Source organism: Oncorhynchus kisutch, linkage group LG1 (assembly GCF_002021735.2).
Source record: "Oncorhynchus kisutch isolate 150728-3 linkage group LG1, Okis_V2, whole genome shotgun sequence".
Taxonomy (NCBI): domain Eukaryota; kingdom Metazoa; phylum Chordata; class Actinopteri; order Salmoniformes; family Salmonidae; genus Oncorhynchus; species Oncorhynchus kisutch.
In genome coordinates this window covers 35,525,033-35,549,813 of record NC_034174.2, presented here as the reverse complement: position 1 = coordinate 35,549,813, position 24,781 = coordinate 35,525,033, and the positions used below count along the sequence as shown (strand labels likewise).

General features: G+C 43.8%; 1 protein-coding gene across 4 annotated transcripts; it reads right to left on the bottom strand.

Annotated features, from left to right (window-relative positions):
- Window positions 1-163: 163 nt before the first annotated feature.
- LOC109895435 (FA complementation group D2) lies at window positions 164-24,776 on the bottom strand. 4 transcript variants are annotated; one of them, XM_020489110.2, is made up of 44 exons: window positions 24,459-24,776; window positions 23,599-23,668; window positions 23,323-23,460; window positions 23,159-23,226; window positions 22,369-22,475; window positions 22,144-22,204; window positions 21,964-22,016; window positions 21,764-21,842; window positions 21,516-21,640; window positions 21,306-21,393; window positions 20,392-20,496; window positions 20,094-20,194; window positions 19,834-19,945; window positions 19,713-19,748; window positions 19,446-19,592; window positions 14,747-14,881; window positions 14,467-14,598; window positions 14,235-14,342; window positions 13,904-14,013; window positions 13,695-13,749; window positions 13,395-13,514; window positions 13,126-13,199; window positions 12,744-12,893; window positions 12,477-12,577; window positions 11,818-11,933; window positions 11,549-11,657; window positions 11,291-11,392; window positions 11,080-11,174; window positions 10,807-10,965; window positions 10,386-10,502; window positions 10,170-10,298; window positions 9,970-10,088; window positions 6,704-6,814; window positions 6,478-6,608; window positions 6,213-6,312; window positions 5,561-5,683; window positions 5,356-5,449; window positions 5,102-5,173; window positions 4,388-4,426; window positions 4,207-4,281; window positions 3,324-3,398; window positions 2,975-3,121; window positions 1,992-2,081; window positions 164-981 (listed from the first exon to the last, which is right to left on the bottom strand). In XM_020489110.2, the coding sequence occupies exons 2-44, from the start codon at window positions 23,663-23,665 to the stop codon at window positions 892-894; spliced, it is 4,365 nt and encodes a 1,454-aa protein (XP_020344699.1). In that variant the 5' UTR covers window positions 23,666-23,668; window positions 24,459-24,776; the 3' UTR covers window positions 164-891. The 4 variants fall into 4 exon arrangements, with proteins under 4 accessions (XP_020344699.1, XP_020344707.1, XP_031678517.1 ...); XM_020489118.2 differs by lacking the exon at window positions 24,459-24,776 and adding an exon at window positions 24,345-24,452; XM_031822657.1 differs by lacking the exon at window positions 24,459-24,776 and adding an exon at window positions 24,011-24,129.
- Window positions 24,777-24,781: the final 5 nt, after the last annotated feature.

Sequence of the window (24,781 nt, the reverse complement as noted above, 5' to 3'; positions counted from 1 at the left end):
CAGGTGATTTTCTTTTAAAAGAGCTCGAATAAATTGGCACGAAACTATACCACCGCATCCCCTTGCACTCCATGGTGTGGGAACGGTGTATGTTCCCTGAACAATGAGCTGGGTACATTATTTACTACAGTTTCACACAATCAATCAAGCTTGTCAGACTGGAAACAAGACTAACTTGTTTATTATTTGTATTGGAATGATACAGTAGATCCATCATCCATGGACCCAGTTCATAAACAAAATGTTAGCATTTTTGACAGAAAAAAAGTTGACATACTAACGCGCTCTCATGTTTACAAACATTGAGGTGATTCGATTAAGATGGCCTGAGCACACAGGTAGGCTTAGTTAGTACAGGGTGAAAAATGTATCAGATATATATTGGAACCTGCTGTCCCCGGGCATGAAAAAGCAAAAAACGAGTAGGATTATTTTTCCCATCCAAAAGTGATTGCTTTTAATAAAAACGCTTTATCTGCCTTCCCAATAAGATCAGTTTGACAATTCAAACATATATGCAACTTAATATTAGGAAGTTGTCCATAATGTTTTTTACACTCAGTGTATCTTAAAAGGTAAATCAAACTTCACTCAACAGCTTTCTGCAACATCAGAATTTTATTACATTATCTCAGTCTCAAACCTTAGTGTCTGAATTAGTTCAGCACTCCCTAATGCTGTTTGCAGCATTTATAACATTCACTAACATAGTGACCCCTCCTTCCCCAGTAATCCCCTAATTGTCTATTTTCTCAATGGCAGCAAGGCACTAGGAATCCCCTCTTTGGCCTCCCTGACCTATTCCTATCTGAGGGGGCAAAGGGATATGGGTTATGCAAGGTTAGTCTGTTGGCACCAAAAATGCAGGTCACAGTATTCCCCCACGTTGTCCTAATCATCGGAGTCATCTGTGATTTCATCATCGTCCCCCTCTGCCTTCCGGTTGCCTTTCTTCTTCCCATCGGAGTCACTTTCCTGGGCCTGAAAGAAACAGTAAAAATTCTACATCTCTGGTGATTCTGTCACAGCAGGGCATTGGGCTGGAAAACATCTCCCTTTGCAAGCAGGGAAGCTAGGGAAGTACCTCTGTGATAAACACACAGAGCAGTGTTTTAAAGGGTTACTGTACAACAGTGTTTCCCAAATCGGATCCTACCCCTAAAAGCACACGTTATTGTTGTAGGCTTGTACTAGCACACCTGATTCAACTGGTCTACGAATCAATGAGTTGAGTTTTTCTGGGGCAATTTTTATATATATATATATATATATATATATATATTTTTTTTTTTTTAAGTGTTGGGGGTACTCGAGGACTGGACTTGGGAAACACTGCTGTACCGAAAATCTCCCAACTAACAGCGGGCTCAGTGCTCCTGAACGTGCCTCACTGTTGTTTCCTAGATCTTGCCAGTAATTAATTAACCAGGAACAGAAACAGTACAACTTATCTTAACTGCCCAGTGTTCCACACACAGCTGCCCATTTCCCCATCAGCTGCCTGTAAACCTCAATGTTACATAAGGATGTATAGTCACTTTACTCCTACCTACATGTACAAATTACCTTGACTAACCTGTACCCCTGCACATTGACTCGGTACCTGTACCCCCTGTATATAGCCAGGTTATTGTTATTTTATTACTTTATTTTATTTAGTAAATATTTCCTTAACTCCATTTCTTGAACTGCATTGTTAGTTAAGGGTTTGTAAGCAAGCATTTCAAGGTAAGGTCTACCTACACCTGTTGTATTTGGCGCATGTGACAAATAAAATTTGATTTGAGGATCCTCTACAAATCTACCTGTTCTTGGGATTGCAATAGACAGAAAGCCTGCAGAAAATTAAAGGTTAAAAAACAGCTTCCGTCTCTTTTTTTAATGTGAATTTAGAACATTGTGTTTCAATCAAAGATGTAGCAAAGATAAATGTAATTGCTAAAATAATTTAACTCAATACAGTAGCTTTAAAAGTCAATTATGGCCAGTACCTCATCCTCTGACTGCTCCTGAGGAAGCGGGGAGCCTGCCTCCTCCTCTTCATCACTCCCCTGTGAGCGCTGAGAGAGGATCTCTTCACCCTGCAACACAAAGGAACACGGCAAAATGTGAAGAATAGCATTAGATGAGCTATAAAACAGTACATTTTTCTCTCTTCCCCATGGCAAAAATGTGTGTAATTGCAGGAAATTAGCTTAAAAACTGCTCAATTCTATTACTCATGACAAAATGTATAGAATAACATAAAAAAAACTGTACATTTCTCTCTGCCCCATGTCAAAACGTAGGTGCTGTCTCTACTCCACTCAGCCTATAGACAGCCACAGTCTATTCCCATCCCTTCCCCACTCATTTCAATCAGAGGGTGAGGGGTGGCTACTAGCCCCCCCTGAAATATGATTGGCCACCCCTGGGACCCCCCATTCTCATTGGGTCAGAGCACTGTCCAGCTAGCTCAGATTGAAGAAGAAAAGATGGTGCGTTCGTTCTGGTTTTCCACATGGTCTGGAATAATTTTGGGGCTGCTCAAGTTTAACAAGATGAAAACGCCGCTGGCACTGACCCTGGACCGCTGGCAAGCTAAAACGAACGCACCAAAACAGTACCAAGTCGTCTGCGCTTCTGTCATTAGAAGGAAAACTTTCAGAATGACAGAGTGGATGCTGACAGAATACGGTCTGGAACCAAACTCGGGAGTCTTTGTCCATGGTATGTTCACATTCAATTACTATATTTAAACATAAGGTAGGCAACTATAATAAAACTCACTTCATATTTTGTGTCTTAATAGTACCCTTGAAATAACTTAATTAATAATCCGTTCACTGTTTTAAAGGGTAAAAAAAAATATTACAGGGGAGGACCCCAGTCTACAATTTGTCCCCCCCCCCCCCCAATATCTACACCACAATTTCACCCTTGACACACACGATGAGACCCCTCTCAGTGCAGCAGCAAGTGGCCCATCCAGTACCTTGAGGTCTCTGTTCTTGAGGTTACCCAGCCAGAAGGCCTCCTGACAGTGGTTGAGGGTGAGCATGGCCTTCACTCTGTACACAAACTGCTCCAGGCTCTTCTTCAGGGCTGGCACGTGGTTGGTCAAGATGGTGTCCTGGCGGATCTGGGAAACAACACCACAGGTAGCCACACACAAATAGTATGACAAAACATGCCTTTTCATGTCACACATCCTCACAATCAAGACTTCACATATATATATGGAATCTCAAAAGGGATGCAATTTTTTCTTCATATGTTGGCTAGCGTCAATCACACAGGTTTCTGTGGCGAGGACAGGAGCAGTGTTGGAGGCTGGGTTGTACCTTGGAGTGTCCACACATGTGGTGGAGCTGCCTGGTGCTGAGCTGGAAGGTCTTCAGCAGGCTCTGGACATCCTCCTGAGACAGAGCGGGGACACACAAACAGTCACACCAAATTACACTGAACCACTGAACAACCGCAGGACTGACTATTTTAAAGTTGTAGATTTATTGTGTTGATGGATTTCTGTTGTATTATGTATTTATTAGGGCTCTGCTACCCGACCCGAGCCCGACATTATGCTTTGGGGTTAGGGCCTGTTTTCTTCCTCAATAACTAGGGTAGGGACAGGGCTCAGGTATCACTAAATTGATCAAACTTTTTGAAGCGGAGCCATTTACTCGTGCTCTGTGCTCTGCTGCGTAGTACAATCATATCTGACTAAGATTATAACATGGTGTCATAAAATAACACAAGAGATTATTTCACAGAAAATAATGTTCCTTGAGTTGAGAGTGATGAAAAGTAGCCATCTCATGTCTCTTCATTGAGCAGATTCCCAAATGGAGCCGCTGCTATGGTTACTCACAGATTCAGAGCCGCCATGAGCTGAGCACGTGCAGAGTGAACAGCGGGTAGGGAGCGAGTGACAGAGAGGAACAGCCAATGGATTTACTGATGGGGGAAGTTATTTCTGATTTTGTGCCGGGCCTTTAATTTGGCAAAAGCAATCAGGCCTGGGTAGGGTAGGACCTGAACGACACGGGCATAGGCGGGGCTCGGGATTGAAATTCATGCCCGTGCAGGGTTTTAGTATTTATGACTATTATAAATTGAGTCAAATAATTCAACATGAGCTGCTATTGACACCATGTAATGTTTCCTTATTGAATTTGAAATAAACCATTCTCTCTAGTATTTTTCCCTCAGTCTTTTGGCTTATACCTTGTGCTTTTTAAAACTGAAATCCAACAATGGCATCCCCAGCTTCAGGAAAGACTCCAGGAAAAGACGGCCATACTAGCAACAATAACAACATAAAAAGCCAATTAATATAATATCATTAGTTATGGAATGTGTCTGACAATATGGCAGGCAGAGAAAATGCCAATGGGCTGAGACTCACCTTCAGGCACACATTGAGCACTGGTCTGCTGTCAAACACCTGACGAGGGAAGATGAAGGAGACACAATAGATTACACACATTACATATAGCTTCTCAACACCCAAACCCAGTCAGCCAATTCACATGCACACAGCCCTGCACACGCGTACACACACTCCCCTGCACATGTACACACTGGGCATGGAGCCAGCAGAGCATGACAGATGTCTTAATCTCCCTCCATCCAGAGTGCGTGTTGGAGAGGCATAAAACATGAGGAAACAGGGGAACAGGGGAAAACATGTTGACATGCTTGCCATTTAGGGCCGGGACAATACCAGTCCCGCGATACTCGTTAGTATCTTGGCAAGGAAACAAAACACAGAGCAGATTTAGGAAAACAGCCCTAATGTTGGAAACAAACATTATGTTGTCACATCCAGAATCACATTTATTTATTGTCCAAGCTGTAGCACACAATATTTTACATACAGCAGGACCAAAGAGTTTGGTCTGCTTCGTGTTTTCATTTTTGTCATGGGAAAAAATATTCCAATACTGGTATCGTCCCGGCCCTATTGTCATTTAGTGTGGGCATAGTCATCTAAACGCTGTTTCCAGCCATGCATCTTCCAAAGTGAATTGAACAATCATAACACACATTAGACACATCATGTGTTTGAATAAGTATTAACCCATTCATGACTAGCTCCCAGTGTAAACATACTCAGTACCTTAACCAGGTTGACCAGGATGTGGAAGTCTCTGACAGCCAGGTTCCATGTTAGCAGCTTCTCACTCATCACCTGGACACAGCAAAGGGTTAATAATGTCCCTTTAAAAATCACACACAAATACTTGCTGAATGTATGCAGTCCCACACAAGTGTATCATAGTCACTGCACGATGGCTACTAGCACCGCCTTGCTCCACTGGCAGTTCCTCTGTTTTTGTCTGTGACTGTGCGTCATGTTGGGTAACTTTGTACCTCAGTGTTGTCACTGTTTCTGCCGGGGGGAATCTTCCTCACAGCCTTCTCCAGCACTCCCATCATCCCCTTATAGAACACCAGGAACGTCAGCCTAGAGAGAGGGACAAGAGAGAAAAAAGGGGAACAAAGGCAAACAGGGCACTCGTATGTAGAGGTCAGGAGAGATAGTGGTAGTAGTACACACATATGTACCAGCATCTACCTGTTGAGAGTGGGCCAAGTTCTAGAGCTGGCATCTTTGGCTGAGTTGAGGAGCTCAGGGATGCCCTCTCCAGCTATCTCCTCCACCGCCTTCAGAACATCATCAGTGTGCTCCAGGTAAATACTACAGAGAAGTAGAGTGTAGAGGAGAGGAGGGAACTCAAACATCATGAACACCATGAATATTATCTTTCACCTTAAAGCTATTGGGAGCATGGCAATCACAATAGCAGTAGAAGAGCTGCAATAAATGAGGTTACAAGGCTGTTGGGACTCCCCTATAGAGTAAATTACCCTTTCCAGTGTTTGCAGTATACTGACATGCCATGGCCACCTTAAAGGGATACTTAAAGGGATGTATCTACTTCCCCAGAGTGAGAAACCAGCTTTATGACGACTTGGTGTCCAGTACTAAAGGAAGTTAGAGGTAGTTTTGTAAGCCAATGTTAACTAGCGCAATCACAAAATCAGTTAGCAATTGTGCTAGCGCTAGTTAGCAACTTCTACTCAATTGCACACAGACATAAAAATGGTATCCACGAGTTAATCTGACTCTGGGGAAGTAGATAAAGGCCCTCATTGCCAAATCCACAAAGTATCCCTTTAATTTATGAATCTGCTCTACATGATCAGTGAATCCTTGTGAGACACACCTGAGGAGAGTTTGGAGAGTCTCGTTGTGTTTGGGTCCTTTCTCTCTGTCTCCGCTGGTAGTCACCCACTCCTGGCACAGGAACCGCCGGGCTAGGGTTGCTAGAGGGAGACCGTTCTATGCTGAACTGATCCTCATTGAAAATGCCACTTTTCAGAACATCAATAAATCTTCAGAATTCACTGGATTGTCATAGAATTGATCCTGATAAAGTAAATTTTACTGTTGCATCAATCCTATAGAAATAGATGGAGTGTGTGTCTCACCAGTCTGCTCCCTGTATGTAGCTTGGTGCCCTCCTCTATCAGCCACAGTGCTAAGCAGCTGGGAGAGACAGAGAGCTATGCTGAGGCTAGGAACCGTGCTATGGAAGTTCAGCAGGTACTCAAAGCTGTGTCTGAAGACCAGAGATAAGGAGAACAGTTACACCATACTGTGCACACACACACCCCCAGAGCTGTCTGATCTGACAGGGAATGTTTCTCCACTCACTTTATGAGCTGGTCCATGGTCAGTTCAGGCCCTCCCTCCTTCAAGCGGTCAGCCAACACTCCCAGAGTCTTCTTCAGCAGGCCACGGTGCTCTGGCTGGGAGAAACCAGACCTGACAAACAGAGACTAGTGTGATTCACAAGAACTACTGATACAACTGACAGGACCATAGGCTACAGCGACCAGATCCATAGAGAAGGAAAAACCTGTCCTGGAGAGACAGTGTGTGCACGTGTTGTTGCAGCCCACTAACACACCAGATTCCCAAATGTTGAATCAGGCAAAGTACATTCGGAAAGTATTCAGACTCCTACACTTTATCCATATTTTGTTACTTTACAGCCTTATTCTAAAATGGATTTAAAAAATGTTAAATCCTCATCAATCTACACAAGAAAATGATGTCATGGCTTTAGAAGCTTCTGATAGGCTAATTGACATCATTTGAGTGAATTGGGGGTGTACCTGTGGATGTATTTCAAGGCCTACCTTCAAACTCAGTGCATATTTGCTTGACATCATGGGAAAATCAAAAGAAATCAGCCAAGTCTGGTTCATCCTTGGGAGCAATTTCCAAACGCCTGAAGGTACCACGTTCATCTGCACATCAATAGTATGCAAGTATAAACACCATGGGACAACGCAGCCGTCATACCGCTCAGGAAGGAGATGTGTTCTGTCTCCTAAAGATGAATGCACTTTAGTGCGAAAAGTGCGAAAAAAATCAATCCCAGAACATCAGCAAAGGACCTTGTGAAGATGCTGGAGAAAACCGGTACAAAAGTATCTATATCTATAAAACGAGTCCTATATCGAAATAACCTGAAAAGCCGCTCAGCAAGGAAGAAGCCATTGCTCCAAAACCGCCATAAAAAAGCCAGACTACGGTTTGCAACTGAACACGGGGACAAAGATAGTACTTTTTGGAGAAATGTCCTCTGGTCTGATGGAACAAAAATACACATTTTTGGCCATAATGACCATCGTTATGTTTGGAGGAAGATGGGGGAGGCTTGCAAGCCGAAGATCACCATCCCAACCGTGAAGCACAGGGCTGGCAACATGTTGTGGGAGTGCTTTGCTGCAGGAGGGACTGGTGCACTCCACAAAATAGATGGCATCATGATGGAGGAAAATTCTGTGGATATATTGAGGCAACATCTCAACACATCAGTCAGGAAGTTAAAGCTTGGTCCCAAATGGGTCTTCCAAACGGACAATGACCCCAACCATACTTCCAAAGTTGTGGCAAAATGGCTTAAGGACAACAAAGTCAAGGTATTGGAGTGAACGTCACAAAGCCCTGACCTCAAGCCTATAGAAAATGTGTGGGTAGAACTGAAAGTGTGCGAGCAAGGAGGCCTACAAACCTGACTCAGTTACACCAGCTTTGTTAAGAGGAATGGGACAAAATTCACCCAACTTATTGTCGAAACTTGTGGAAGGCTACCGGAAACATTTGACCCAAGTTAAGCAATTTAAAGATAAGGCTACCAAATACTAATTGAGTGTATGTAAACTTCTGACCCACTGGGAATGTCCACTGGGAATGTGATGAAAGAAAAGCTGAAATTAATAATTCTCTACTATTATTCTGACATTCCACATTCTTAAAATAAAGTGGTGATCCTAACTGACCTAAGACAGGGAATTTTTGCTAGGATGAAATGTCAGGAATTGAGAAAACAGAGTTTAAATGCACTTGGCTTAGGTGTATGTAAACTTCTGACTTCAACGGTACATAAATATTCCAAGCCTTTTCCTATGATACTCGAAATTGAGCTCAGGTGCATCCTGTTTCCATTGATCATCCTTGAGATGTTTCTACAACTTGATTGGAGTCCACCTGTGGTAAATTCAATTGATTGGACATGATTTGGAAAGGCACACACCTGTCTATGATAAGGTCCCACAGTTGACAGTGCATGTCAGAGCAAAAACCAAGCCATGAGGTCGAAGGAATTGTACATAGAACTCCGAAACAGAATTGTGTCGAGGCACAGATCTGGGGAAGGGTACCAAAAAATGTCTGCAGCATTGAAGGTCCCAAAAGAACACAGTGGCCTCCAACATTCGTAAATGGAAGAAGTTTGGAACCACCAAGACTCTTCCTAGAGCCGGCCGCCCAGCCAAACTGAACAATCTTGGGAGAAGAGCCTTAGTCAGGTGACTAAGAACTCGATGGTCACTCTGACAGAGCTCCAGAGTTCCTTTGTGAAGATGGGAGAACCTTCCAGAAGGACAACCATCTCTGCAGCACTCCACCACTCATGCCTTTATGGTAGAGTGGCCAGATGGAAGCCACTCCTCAGTAAAAGGGGCATGACAGCCCAGTTGGATTTTGCCAAAAGGCACCTAAAGGACTCTCAGACCATGAGAAACAAGATTTTCTGGTCTGATGAAACCAAGATTGAACTCTTTGTCCTGAATGACAAACGTTATGTCTGGAGGAAACCTGGCACCATCCCTACGGTGAAGCAGCATCATGCTGTAGGGATGTTAGGAGACTAGTCAGGATCAAGGGAAAGATGAATGGAGAAAAGTAGAGAGAGATCCTTGATGAAAACCTGTTCCAGAGCGCTCAGGAACTGACTGGGGCGAAGGTTCACCTTCTAACAGGACAACGACCCTAAGCACACAGCCAAGACAATGCAGGAGTGGCTTCAGGACAAGTCTCTGAATGTCCTTGAGTGGCCCAGCCAGAGCCCGGACTTGAATCCAATCGAACATCTCTGGAGAGCCCTGAAAATAGCTGTGCAGCGATGCTCCACATCCAACCTGACAGAGCTTGAGAGGATCTGCAGAGAAGAATGGGAGAAACTCCCCAAATACAGGTGTGCCAAGCTTGTAGCGTCATACCCAAGAAGACGCAAGGCTGTAATCTCTGCCAAAGATGCTTCAACAAAGTACAACAGAGTAAAGGGCCTGAATACTTGTGATCCGTTTCTTAATGAATTTGAAAAAAAAATATTTAAAAAAATGTTTTTGCTTTGTCATTATGGGGTATTGTTTGTAGATTGATAAGGGAAAACTATTTAATCAATGTTGGAATAATGCTTTAACGTAACAAAATGTGTAAAAAGTGAATAGTTCTTTCCGAATGCACTGTATATTAGAACTGGGCTGGAACAAAACAACACCAACCTCTCCGGGACCACAGTTGCCAAACCCTGAGTAATTGTCATTTTGATGAAGGTGAGGCGCTGTGATGATACTGTCCTGAAAGGCAGGAGTGTGCAGGTGGTGTTGTGTCGAGGTGTGACTGACCAGCTGAAGGTGGTGTGTAGAACCTGTAGGAGGAGCTGGTAGGCTGAGGACAGCAGTTGATGCTCTCTCACATCCAGGCCTGAGGCGTCCACCACCCCCTGGTTCTCAGACAGAAGAGTCTGCAAACAGCAGGAAAGTGTCACAAAGAGGGACACTACAAACAATTAGCTAAATGTGTGCCAGGCAAAATACATTTATACCTGGAAGTGATTGTGGCAGTTCTCCAGGTGGGTGCAGAGGGTGGGCAGCAGCTGGACACAGCAGGCAGCGATGTCCTTAGGGCTCTTCTGCTGCAGGTGGGAGAAGCCCACGCTCTTGTCTGTTTTTCCCTGCAGCCAGGAGACAATGTGGAAAATGAAAGAGAAGCTTATGTTATGACTCACACAACTCACACAGTGTGTGTGTGTGTGTCCTACCTTGAAGAATGGGACTCTCTTGGCAGGGGCAGCAGTCAGACTGAACTCCAGTTTGCGCCACATATCCTCCAGCAGGAAGACTAACTCTGCTGGGCCCAGCTGCACCTCCTCACGCACCTGCACAGGACCACAGCATCTCTTTACAGCACACAGAGACATTGGAGGGATTCTAACTAGTGTCCCTGGCTTTATTTGAATGTGTATGAGACACCTATAGGGTACACAGTTGGGGCCAATTTGGTGTTAACGGAGTCAAGTCAGAGAAAATTGCCTAACACCTTTATTATCATTGTTCAATTCAGTCAATTAATTTCCATTCAACTCACTAAATTGGCATGGTGTTCAAATGGAATTAGAGCCCAACCCTGATGGTGTACGGTGTGTGTAATGTGTCCAGGCTCTGGGCTGGGTGGTGTCCTACCTTGCTGTGAAGCTCACTGTCCAGCAGAGAGCGGGAGAGCAGGCCACACTGCAGCACACTGAGCACCTCCATGTCCAGCTCTCTGAAGAAGTGCCGGTAGGAAACCAGACTGACCCCAGGCCTAGTGGCCTCCTGAACCTTCTCCTTCTCTCCATCGTCCTGCAGGGGTAGAAGTAACACCAAAAAATATAATTCAATTCCCTAGTAAAGAGAGTTCTGTAAGAGTCACATAATCTGACGTAGGTGAGAGGTCAGAGGTCTGTGTGTGTTCACCTGCTGGGTCTCTTCTGCCTCTGTGCCCTCCTCCAGCTGAGAGCTGTCTGCTGACGGGTTCTTAGCAGGGGCTTTCCTCTTCTTACCAGTACCCTCTGCAAGACAACCACCACAATAAGTGTTGAATCTCATCTCAGGAAAAAGAAAAAAAAGAAAATAATGATATTTTCCCTGGTCAGTATACAGAGTTGTCCCTTTTAGATTTGCTTACCTTTCTTTCCCTTCTTTGGAGCAGCAGAGGAGCTAGACACTGGAGCTCCCTCTGTACTCTCCCCATCAAAGTTGGCTAGAGGAGGGGCATAGCCAGGGGTTGCTGAAACAAAAAAGCAGGAACGGTCAAATTAATGGAAACAAAAAAGCAGGGATTGTCAAATAAACAGTCCATGGAATTTTCACATTTTCTAAAGCGTGTAAGATTGAAACATTATGATCAGAAAAGTGTTGATAAAACACGTGTGCAGTATAGTACCTGCCAAAGTCCTCTCCAATAGAGTCTGGAGGTAGGTGATGTTCTGAAGACGAGTCACCACCTTCATCTTCATCTCAGGGTCTTTCTGACTGCAGAATGCATTCAAAACCTGTACACACACACACACACACTCTCTCTCTAAAGGTCTGTGCGCAAAAATAAACTCACATTGGCATATACAACACAAAGAAATCATACGGACTCCACAGCAAATATATGTATCTCGCTATAGACCAGAATTCTCTTGTCTAAGACAGATCTGTGGTAACCTCTCTAAACCAGTTGATGGTCTGGAATAGCAGGCCACAGAGGAACTCTCTCTCAGGCTTGGACAGGCTCTCTGACTTCTCCACCACATCCATGTCAGTCAAGATCAGAGGGCAGCCTGCAAACAGACACCCACACACACAGACTCCCATTTGAACCGCAAGAACCAGAGCAGATCTCATACACTCCCAGCAGGCCGTGTCGAAACACCATGCGTCTGCTGCCATGTAGCCATACATGATCTACAGTGCCTGAAGTGTTCTCACGTTCAAAAAGTACTGGTACATACAGAAAAAAAGAGGAGTATGAGAAGCACTGCTAAGGCACACAATAGTCGAATTTTGATAAACACAAGGTGCTCTTTGGTAAAAGGGCTAAATTGGTTAACAAAAAGAAAGGAGGACCAAGGCACTCTTCATATAATTAAATAAAATGCCTTTATTTGTATGGCATGTTAAAGTTTTATGTTCAATGGAAACAAAGTTTTTTAAACTTCATTTCCATTGAACATGCCATACGAATAAAGGCATTTGAATTAATTATATGAAGAGTGCCTTAGGTCCTCCTTTCTTTTTGAGTACTTGGACATAGTTCAGTAGACTTTTTGGCCCAGTGAGAACCAGTTCATGTGTGTCCCTGCTCCATCAGGATTCCTCCTCACCCAGTAGGGCATCGATCTCCTCCAGGTCTCCCTGGTGCTGCTGCTCCTCACACAGCCTGAGCAGCCGGAAGAACGGAGACAGGCACAGAGGAGACACTCGCCTACAGAACCACACATAAGAGAGAAATACACTGTTAAGATGCTCCACTTCAAAACATTCAATAACACTATTGCTTTATCCATATCACATCATGATTCAACTTGGTATGGACATTCTACATTGTTTTACATTAGATAATCAAAATTGTAGCCAATGTAGTGTCTGACCTCTGGGTCTTGTTGTTCCCAGTCTGGCTCCACAGCTCCCCCTTGTGTTGGAGGTCATCAGACAGTAGTTGCAGCAGGTTGATAGCAATGCCTCCCTGACTCTCTTCATCATCCAGGTTGTACATTATACAGGCGGGGAAGGGGAAGGGCCTAGGACAAACAAGGTGAGGAAGAGAAGAAGGTAGGTTATTACTGGGACTTGGACCCGGTTACATGGTCAGGGAAACTACCTACATAACACACTATTTACAAAATACACAATGATGCGTTTCTTGAAATGTCAAGACATCATAAGTACAGTTCTGTAATGACTTGCTGCCAGCCGAATATAGTTGACCTATATTACCTCCACCCAGTCCCTGGGCAGTAGTGCACCACTCACCCAGTTATATCTGGTCCCAGATCCACTACAAAGTCTTCCTGGAAGTCCTCCAGCACACTCTTCCCTATCCAGGCCTGCGTGAAAACACCAGATGCACAGTGGCAGGGTTAATAGCTACCCTTTTAAATATGGCAGTGTCCCAGAGTTGTCATAACATCTACAATAAAAAGGGTCCATTTGGTTTATAAAAAAGGTGAAGTATCGTTGAAAGAGGACCATAAAAGAGCTATAAAGTGTATCTTGAGGGTTTATGTGAGAGGCAGACAGACCTGCACCAGAGGGTCCAGAGTGCAGGTGAGGACCAGGTTGGCTAGTTCATCATAGTAGAGAGCAGCAGCTTCAGGAGAGCTTTCACTGCACGACCGTACCAGCTCCAGCAGGGCCGTCACCTACACAGATAGGTCAGCACACACTTATGCATATAGAGTAGCACACACCTATGCATATAGAGTAGCACACACCATCCACTTACAGGCATTCTCCCAGCACCAGGAAAGGAAAACTCTTAAGAGTGCATCAGCCCTTCACTCAGACTGTACATAGACAGTGGTCCTGCCTATACCACTCACCTGTCTGTATGTCTCCTTGGGCAATGTGCCACCTTGAGAATCCTCCACTTTGGGCCTAGAGAGAGGAGACTCAGAATTTACAAAATGGATACTGAGGCACAATAAGTCTCCCCACTAAGTGGAAAAATGAGAGGCATCGTTTCCACCAGGAGCTAACAGGATTGAGTCTGGTAAGTGCAGAGTGGATGTGAGAGGGCAGCCGTTTCTACCTGCTGGCCCCCATGCTGCCCACCACCATGACAGCACCGATGATGCCAATACGCTTGTACTTGGGCACGGTGCTGGAGAGCTGCTTACGGACCACTATGTGCATTTCATCCTGAGAACAGAGACAGAGGAAACAGATGTGGATATGTGGCATAATGAATTACACAGGGAGAAAGATACAAGCAATACAGAGAATAATGTACAGATAAAAACATGGCACCACATTACCTACCATCTCTGTGGTGTGGTTGTTTCACAGCACTGTCTTCAGTGTTGCTCCCATAGAAATTAAATAGGCCTATATATCCTTGATTGACCCACAGTGACCCTCACCTGGATGTGTGTGCCCTGCTGCTGCTGTCCGAAGGCCAGGCCACTGAGCAGGTGGAAGAGCCTGCGGATCTGCTGGGGAGTCAGGTTCTCCATGTAGTCCAGGATACCCTTCAGACACACACACACCAGGAAGAGGTTAGTAACAGCGACCCTGCTCTCAGTCAAATATAGAAGATAGATAGATGGCTTGTGATCAGTTGGAAACATGTCATGGGGACAGTTGAATCCTCACCTTGACAAAGACGGCGTAGAGGGCCATCTCAGAGGGTTTCTCTGTCACCAGGCCACAAAGCAGCTCCAGAGCCACGTCCACCTCACCACCCACGCCACTGCAAACATGGGTCACCAGGGAGCCCACCACCTCCTAATAGAAAACAGAAATAACCATACTCCTGAACACTCACACAGAGAACAACAACTGAAAACGCTTGACAATGGAAATGAGTACAAGTGAAGCATATTTTAGCCAGCACACATGCATAAAGACATCATTTCTACACACACGCACAGACCTGCTGGCAGTAGGAGTCAAAGGCAGTGAATGAGAGTCTGTACATGTGTCCACCGAAGGGCACCACACAAGGGTCGGGGGAACGCAGCAGACTCTGGGCCAGGGCCAAGATGGAGGGAAAGTAACCTCTCATCACCTAAACACACACAGCATCAGCACCACATTAACACCTCAGTCACACAGCTCATCTTTACCTCATACTATTTAATTTTCTCAAATCGGCTTCCCTTTCCTCAGCCCCAGTTCCATCCCTCAGCTATATAACATAGGACATTCACTCACTGCTCTAGAATGTAGTAAATATGGGTCACTTCAAGAGAGCGCTACTAAATGAATGTCTAAAAACTTAGTTGTTTTCTTTGCCCCATGTCTTTATGAATCACATACAATTATTAATGGATTCTCTACAATAGAGCTTTAAAAACGCCCACATTAGTAGAAATCCACTTTTTCGTGCTGAAAGAGCTTACCCGTGATGTTACACAACGATTTAAGTCAATAAATCATTGTTTTAGACAAAGTATGATATATTTGGGCTTGAAGAGACAAATCCGAAATGCCCACTTTGTGCAAATCTGTGTAAATGCGGTGACTTTTCTTTGATGACAAATTATTTATTTTCAGCCTTATTTTGTTTCAGGCCTGGGTTTTATTTGAATGTTACCATCCACCAGCATGGCATTGTTTATACATCAGAAACAAATGTAATGTTATTCCTCTTTGTGACTGAGATGAGCCAAATAGCCTTGTGTCCACCTGAGCCATGGAGCAAATAAAAATAGGACAATTATCATAATCCATTGGATAATTATTCAAATTCCACTTTTTTTATTCTGTATAATATATATATATATATATATATATATATATATATATATATTATACAGTGCCTTCGGAAAGTACTCAAACCCCTCGACTTTTTCCAAAAATGTTTACATTAAATTTAATTTAAAAAACAATTTTCCCTCAATCTACACACAATTATCCACAATGACAAAGCAAAACCAGGTGTTTAGAAATGTTTTCAAATTTATACATATATGACTGAAATATCACATTTACATAAGCATTCCGACCCTTTACACTTTGTTGAAGCACCTTCGGCAGAGATTATAGTCTCGATTCTTCCTTAGTTTGACACTACAAGCTAGGCACACCTGTATTTGGGGAGTATCTCCCATTCTTCTCTGCAGATCCTCTCAAGCTCTGTCAGGTTGGATGGGTAGTGTCACTGCACAGCTATTTTCTGGTCTTTCCAGAGATGTTCAAGGCTCTGGCTGGGCCACTCAAGGACATTCAGAGACTTGTCGCAAAGTCACTTGTTGTCTTGGCTGTTTGCTTAGGGTTGTTGTCCTGTTGGAAGGTGAACCTTAGTCTCAGTCTGAGCGCTCTGGAGCAGGTTTCCATCAAGTATCTCTCTGTACGTTTCTCCGTTCATCTTTCCCTCGATCCTGACAGGTCTCCCAGTCCCTACCTCTGAAAAACATCCCCACAGGATGATGGTGCCACCACCATGCTTCACCGTAGGGATGGTGCCAGGTTTCCTCCAGACATAACGATTGTCATTCAGGACAAAGAGTTAAATCTTGGTTTCTTCAAACCAGAGAATCATGTTTTTCCAATCGTCTGAGAGTCTTTAGGTGCCTTTTACTGAGAAGTGGCTTCGTCTGACCACTCTACCATAATGGCATGATTGACAACCATCCCTGCAGCACTCCACCAGAGTGGTATGTCAGAGTGACCATTAGGTTCTTGGTCACCTCCCTGACCAAGGCCCTTCTCCACTGATTACTCAGTTTGGCCAGGCGGCCGGCTCTAGGAAGAGTCTTGGTGGTTCCAAACTTCTTTCACTTAAGAATAATGGAAGCCACTGTGTTCTTGGGGACCTTCAACGCTGCAGACATTTTTTGGTACTCTTCCCCAGATCTGTGCCTCAACACAATCCTGTCTCGGCGCTCAACGGAAATTCCTTCGACCTCATGGCTTTGTTAATGCACTGTCAACTGTGGGACCTTATATAGACAGGTGTGTGCCTTTTCAAATCACGTCCAATCAATTGAGTTTACGACAGGTGGACTCCAATCAAGCTGTAGAAACATCAAGGATGATCAATGGAAACAGGATACACCAGAGCTCAATATCTAGTCTCAAACCAAAGGGTCTGAATACTTATGTAAATAAGATATGTTTACTTTTAATAAATGTGCAAATATTTCTAAAAACCTGTTTTCACTTTGTCATTATGGGGTATTGTGTGTAAATTAATGAGGAAAAAATGTATTTAATCAAATTTTTGAAAAGGTTTGAAACATAACGAAATGTGGAAAAGGACAAGGGGTCTGAAAACTTCCTGAATACACTATCTCTGACCATTTTATAAATGGTATAATTGCATCACATGATAGCATTTTGCAAACCAGCTCCCCCCAAGACAGATGGTTTTGACTCCACTGCTTTGATTGGTGTAGCGTTAGCTAGAAACCACAAGTGTCTATCCAGATAATGAAAAAGCATCCGCAAAATAAAACTCAAGGAATTTATATAGTTAGATGCAATTTTCAGGGTGCATGACCATGAGCAAAGTCATTCTAGCCTATAAGTACATTTTCCCCTTTGAGAACCATGAGCACGGGCTAACTTGGCTTTGCTGTACCACAGCCGAAGCCTGTCAGCAGCCTAAAGTTACCTACTAAAGGTTGCACCGTGTCCATTACAATGTAGAAAAACGCATACCAGCCATCTTTCAAAAGGTAACCATATTATGAAAAACGGCCCCAGACCATTATTCCGTCTCCATCAAACTTTACAGCTGACACTATGCATTAGGGCAAATAGCATTCTCCTTGCATCCGCCAAACCAAGATTAGTCCATCAGACTGCAAGATGGTGAAGTTTGAGTCATCATTCCAGAGATTGCGTTTCCACTGCTCCAGAGCCCAATGGCGGCGAGCTTTACACCACTCCAGCCGATGCTTGGCATTGCCCATGGTGATATTAGGCTTGTGTGCGGCTGCTCGGAAGTGGAAATTAATTTCATGAAGCTCCCGACGAACAGTGCTTGTGCTGACGTTGCTTCCAGAGGCAGTTTGGAACTCTATAGTGAGTGCTGCAACTGAGAACAGAAGACTTTTACGCGCAATGAGCATCAGCACTCGGCGGTCCCGTTCTGTGTGCTCGTGTGGCCTACCACTTCGCAGCTGAACCGCTGTCACTCCTAGACGTTTCCAATTCACAATAACAGCACTTACGGTTGACGAGGGCAGCTCTATCAGGGCACAAATTTGACGAACTGACTTGTTGAAGAGGTGGCATCCTATGACAGTGCAACGTTGAAAGTGACTGAGATCTTCAGAAAGGCCATTCTACTGTCAATGTTTGTCGATGGAGATTGCATGGCGGTGTGCTTGATTTTATAAGCCTGTCAGCGACGGGTATGGCTGAAATAGCCAAATCCACTAATTTGAAGGGGTGTCCACATACACTACCGTTTGGGGGTCACTTAGAAATGTCCTTGTTCGTGTGTCAAGTACATTAGTGTCTAGTTTGAGAAACAGACGCCTCACAAGTTCTCAACTGGCAGCTTCATTAAATAGTACCCGCAAAGCACCAGTCTCAATGTCAACAGTTAAGAGGCGACTCCGGGATGCTGGCCTTCTAGGCAGAGTTCCTCTGTCCAGTGTCTGTGTTCTTTTGCTCATCTTAATATTTTATTTTAATTGGCCAGTCTGAGATATGGCCTTTTCTTTGCAACTCTGGGATGCTGGCCTTCTAGGCAGTCGCCTCTTCACTGTGTTTTGCTGCAGGGGGGACTGGTGCACTTCACAAAATAGATGGCATCATGAGGATGGAAAATTATGTAGATATATTGAAGCAAAGTCAGGAAGTTAAAGCATGGTCGCAAATGGGTCTTGCAAATGGATAATGACCCCAAGCATACTTCCAAAGTTGTGGCAAAATGGCTTAAGGACAATAATGTCAAGGTATTAGAGTGGCCATCACAAAGCCTTGACCTCAATCCCATAGAAAATGTGTGAGCAGAACTGAAAAAGCGTGTGTGGGCAAAGAGGCCTACAAACCTGACTCAGTTACACCAGCTTTGTCAGGAGGAATGGCCCAAAATTCACCCAACTTATTGTGGGAAGCTTGTGGAAGGCTACCTGAAATGTTTGACCCAAGTTAAACAATTTAAAGTCAATGTTACCAAATACTAATTAAGTGTATGTAAACTTCTGACCCACTGGGAATGTGATGAAGGAAATAAAAGCTGAAATAAATAATTCTCTACTATTATTCAGATATTTTACATTATTAAAATAAAGTGGTGATCCTAACAGACCTGAGACAGAGAATTTGTACTAGAGTTAAATGTCAGGAATTGTGAAAAACTGAGTTTAAATGAATTTGGCTAAGGTGCATGTAAACTTCCGACTTCAACTGTAGATCATTAGAATACAAAGCAAAAATTGGGCCAAAGAGATTGGCCCAATTTTTGTTTTGTATTCCACGGATTTCATTTATAGAACAAGCCCACGTCATCACACACAAACCTGTAGCCACTAGCTTGTCAGTTGATGTTCAAAGTTAGCACCGTTCTGCCCTCGGACAGAGTTCTATTTAGCAGCGACAATAGGGACAAGAATGGGGCTAAGGACAAGCTTCACTTAGAGACAGACAGGACTACTGTAACTGGACCTTCCCACCTGTGCATAGCCCCTGAACGTTTTCTGTAGCAGAGCCTCCTGGATTTGTCCTGCTCTCACTTTGACCTTCAGCACCCTCTCAGCTCCACGCCGGCTGTGGTTGGCATTGGTGGAGTGCAGGATGAACAGCACCAGCAGGTCAATGACCTGACCGACAGACACACAAATACACACGTGCACACAGGATCAACGAGTCATCTGCCAAGTACCAGCCCGTATGAAATTGTAGGAATAGAGGAGAATCCGAGAAAGATGTGTCCGACTTACCTTGTGATCCTCTGCTGTGTCGACATTCTCTATAGCCTGCAGAACAACACAGGGAGAGTCACATGGTGAAATAGTAACTGGCTGTTGATATAACACTTGTAGAGTTTCCTATTCTCCCTACCTTAAGCCAGGCCTCAGAGGTGCTCTTCTGGAAGCGCACTGCAGACTTAATGCCATCCAACACCAAGGCAACACTGTCCTGGCTGCTGCTGGATGCTGAGGTGTTGGAGGACCTGATGGAAAAATGTGACCAGAAACAGCCTTGCCATTTAGAATAACTGTAAATATAAAATCCCACTAAAGGTAGTGCTATTTGGATTCATAACAGTATGCAATGGTGCTCTGCGGAGATTAGGAGGGTATTGGTGTAAAATGTCTCACTCGGTTGTCCCCTTGCTCTTCATGCGGCTCTGAGAAGCCTGCAGCACCGGAGGGAGAACACACAGCTCCAACTCCAGCTTCTTACGCAGGTCACACACCACCTGATACCACACAGAGAACCCGGCACCACTCAGTGAGACCAATACACATCATCATCACCGCAGATTGTAGTCTGTAATGGGGAAACATTTTGTGTGGTGGTAATATAAAAACTTTGAGGCACTTTTCATTTGTTCTTGTTATTAGAAAGAGAAGTGCAAGACTACATGCAAGGACACCACTGTGTGTAACCTCTGACCTCTAGGGCGTCTGAGGAAGAGATGGAGTGTAGGATGAACTTCACCACCACAGGCAGGTCCTCCAGCTGGACAGCAGACAGGGTGGCCATGACAGACACACGTACCTGACACACAGGACCACAGACATTTTAGGACAAAATGTACATTATGGGGTGTGCAATATTGTCTGTATTGTTTTAATGTATTGATTTTTAGTACAACTTTGTGGTAAAGGAGCACTTTGTCGATGCAAAACAAAAATTAATGTCTCATCTAAGGACCATAGTTACTCATAAGACAGCTATTAGTCAACAAGCCACTTGATGAAATTTCCTCAGGATAACTGTAGGTACATAGGACATCAGTCAATAGCATAATTGTTACACGGACAAATGATGTCAGTGTAATGAGGGAAATTGGCACGCCCTGACCAGAGAGCCATTGTTTCTCTATGGTGAAGTGGGTCAGGGCGTGATCTAGTTTGTTTATTTCTATGTGGTGTTCTAGTTTGTTTTCTATGTTGGTGATTTGTATGATTCTCAATTTGGGGCAGCTTGTAATCATTATCTCTAATTAGTAGCGGTTTTTCCCACTTGTGTTTATGGGATATTGTGTTTTGAGTTAGTGCACGTAGAAACTCTGTCGTCACGGTTCGATGTTAGTTTATTGTTTATTTGTTTTGTCTTTGCTTAGTTTCACTTCCTAAATAATAATGTGGAACTCAGCAGCCGCTGCGCCTTGGTCCGACATTTACTCTAACGAACGTAACAGAAATACACCTTTGCATAAATAAGCCCCGAGCTGTGAACACATCATGAATAATTGAACAGATCCAACATAGTGTAATTCTACTCTTATTGACTCCCCAATGAGAGCTTTAACCAGAAACAACAATAAATGGACTATGAGTGTGTTTGTGTGTGTGTAGGGCTACCTCAGCCAACAGAGTGGAGCTCAGATTCAAGCTTGAGAAGGCATCCAGGATTGGCACAGTCAGCTGAGTGTTTTCCTGGAGTAAGGTGCTAAAGAGGAAAGGAGATAGAGAATAGGGGGTAGATACAGCAGATCTTCACATCACTGGGACTATCTTATCATGACATCACATATTACCACACAAGACTGCCTCTAACAGGGCTCCACCCACTTTAGCTCCCTGGCAATGTCACTGTGCTGGGAGTCCTCCAGGATCTCTGGCAGACTCGTGATGATGTCACACTGTATCTCAACCGACGCCACAGAAACCAGCTGCATCAGCTTACCTGCTAACTCCTATAGCGACAGGGTACAATTAGGTCAGAAGGAAGTCAGTCAAGTCCTGCTACTTAGTGGGAATATACAGGTGGAATAAGTGTAGACAATAGGTTAGATCTGCTGTCATAGTAATATGAGGACCTTGCTGTCTATGATTCTATCCAACCACTTGAGCTGGTTGACAATAACACGAGGGATATTGAGACCATCCTCTCCGGCACTACAGGGAATAGAAAGTCAAATGTAAAGGGTCATTTGGTTAGAGTACAAGAAAATCTATATAGTCAACTTGTATGTGTAAGGCTACAAACAAAATGTTGTTTTTTTTTTAAAGCACTTACCCATCAAACATGAACTCGGGAAGCTTCTCAAACAAAGTGTTGATTACCAAAACCTAGAACAAAAAGAAAAGAACATGTGGGTTTCAAAGTTCATACCTAGTGGCCAATGGCAAGGAAAGACCTCACAGTTCAGACACTACTCAGGCCAGTGTGTCTTTGCATAGAGAGAGGCTGTCATACCTGCAGCATCTCGATCCCCAGCAGCATGCGCAGCAGACTCTCCTGAAATGAGCTGACAGAGCTGGACCACAGACAGGACACAAAGTGACACAATCATAACGACATTTATGTTTCCATGAAACAATTACAAAATGTTATACTGACACTAAGCAAAGGTTTATTAGAATTTGATGGCCCCCACAGAGAGCCAGGTACCATGGTATCCTTAGGGCTGTGTGGGATTACCTTGAGTCCCCATCGGCCAGGCGTGGTACACAGGGGAGGAGGCAGTTCCTGAACCTCTCAGGATCCTCAATGTGAGACTCCAGTCCTGTGATGAACTCCTGCACAATCTGTTGGCCATCAAGGTTAGAAAATCAGGCACGATTTATAGCCTTAACAATTTTTATTGTGGACTGTCCACTCTCGTCTCTAACATTAAGAGTCAAAAATTCCAAACAGTCCCTACAAGTCAGATTTCTGAATAAACTTCATTTGGACATACTACCTCTTGTCCTCTGATTTCATCCTTCTCCCAGTGAAAATAGGAGTCAAAATACCCACAGGAAAGTATTATTAAACCAACTTCAAAATGCAGGTCTCAGTTTGTGGTTATCACAGTCTGTTTGCTCATCATCTAAGGCACACGCACAAAACGGAAGTACAAGCACACGATGCATGCAAACTAACCGAAGTCTTGCAGGTGTTTACATGGTTTTGAGCACGTACCAGGTGATCGAAATCTCAACGACAGTAACAGTGTTTTGAAAAGTTGGGTTAGTAATGGTTTCTTGTGGATATTTCTTCTCTACTTTCTACCCGAATAAGGACCAACCACACAAACAACCAATAGAGTACGTTCAAATGAAATGTTATTCAACATTCTGGATCATCAAGCTCATGAAGGGACATGTTCCAAACAAACGTATGGCATTAAACTCACTGTGTAACCATGGTGGTATCACAGCCTGATTTATTAGGCAACACGTTTTACAGAATGTGCAATAACAAAGAGTATTTGAAACATTATACTCACACTGGGGTATCTAGGACTCTTTTTCAGATGTTGCTGCAGTCTCTTTTGGAAAACCACTTGGTCCACAGCTTACAAAGCAATACAATTATGCATTATCCAACAATTGCCAGTTTAAAACAATAGTCAGTCAATATGTTGATGATGTTGGTGTGTGTCTTGCTTACCAATCTCATTGGATGTACTGCCCTGTCTCAAGATAACACCAGCCTCGTGCAGAAATTGGCCAAAGACTGAGTCAATACTGGTGTCCTCCTGAGCCGTGGTCTTGGACTGATGGCCAGTGGTCCTACTCTTCTTGGACTCTGAATGAAGGAGGGGATAAAGCACTAATGAACTGACAGACAGTACATGTAGCGAGCTAGTTTGTGCATTGTACTCATGACATGAGACAGGTCAAAAACAAATACAGTCTGGTGGTTTGGTTTGTTTGGGAGCCTTACTTGACACATCTGGTGGTGCAGCACTTTCGCTTTTGTCCACAGAGGAGCGTCTCTTCTTTCGCATCATCCTCTGTAAAATGTTACCACAGATAGAACAATGAGAAATATATTTCACCAGATGCATACATGTGAAGCATCTGCTTGGCGTTTCCCGAAGCCCACTGGCTGTGGAAGAAGTAACGAATGTTTCAATACCGTATTCTGTTCCCAAAACTAGAATTTCATATGAACAGAGTGGACAAAGTTTTTTTAGACTTTACCCTTTGAAAAAAAGGTTTTAAAAAATTGCGTTGTTTAGGAGAGAAAACGTGAATTTAGTTAAAGCGCACTTCACATTGGAGGTGTTGCCTAATGGACAACGTGTTCACGTCAAAGGGCAATGGTTTGTTTGATTGTAGCTTGCTAAATGTACCTGTTCAGACACAGGCTAAAAGCCACTTGATGATGATATGACGCTGAAATTCATGGTTAGCAGGCCATTTTACAGCCTGCAATGTTACTGGCGCAAGTTGCCCTCGAGGGCCTCCCGAGTGGCGCTACGGTGTTAATTAAGAGGAGTCACTAAAGACTCTGGTTCGATTCCAGGCTGTGTCACAACGCACAATTTGCCAAGTGTCGTCCGGGTAGACCTTCATTGTAAATTAGAATGTGTTCTTAACTGACTAGCCTAGTTAAAAATGTTAAATAAAAATAAGTAGCTAACATTGTTAGGTTGAGAAATTGGCTAGGTGACTACTGCTACTTACGTTAACTGTCTAACTTGAAATATTGTTCGAGTGGATTGTCACGGAAGCGTGGCCTACATCAATTACTTTATTTTACTCACTTAGCTAGGAAGAATAGCAAAGAATGGAACTTACTGTACGAACTGGTGAACGAAACTGTTGTCAAAGTACAGGACAGATTCCCGCGCGTGTTTTGCGTTGAGGGATCTTCTAGAAAGTCTAGACAGTGGCGATAGCAAAATCTGTGAAACACATGACTGGGACTGGATTTAGACACCCAGGAGGTGTCATTATTTGTATCGTCTTAAATTATTCATGAACATTGTTATTTGTTCTGGATAAGACATGCTTATGCCATTTTAATTATACAACATATCCCCCCAAAATGTAGACTTTCCCTAAAATGTTCAGGAAGTACCTCCCATTTCCCTGTTGAGTACCCTGGGCGGTACTGATTC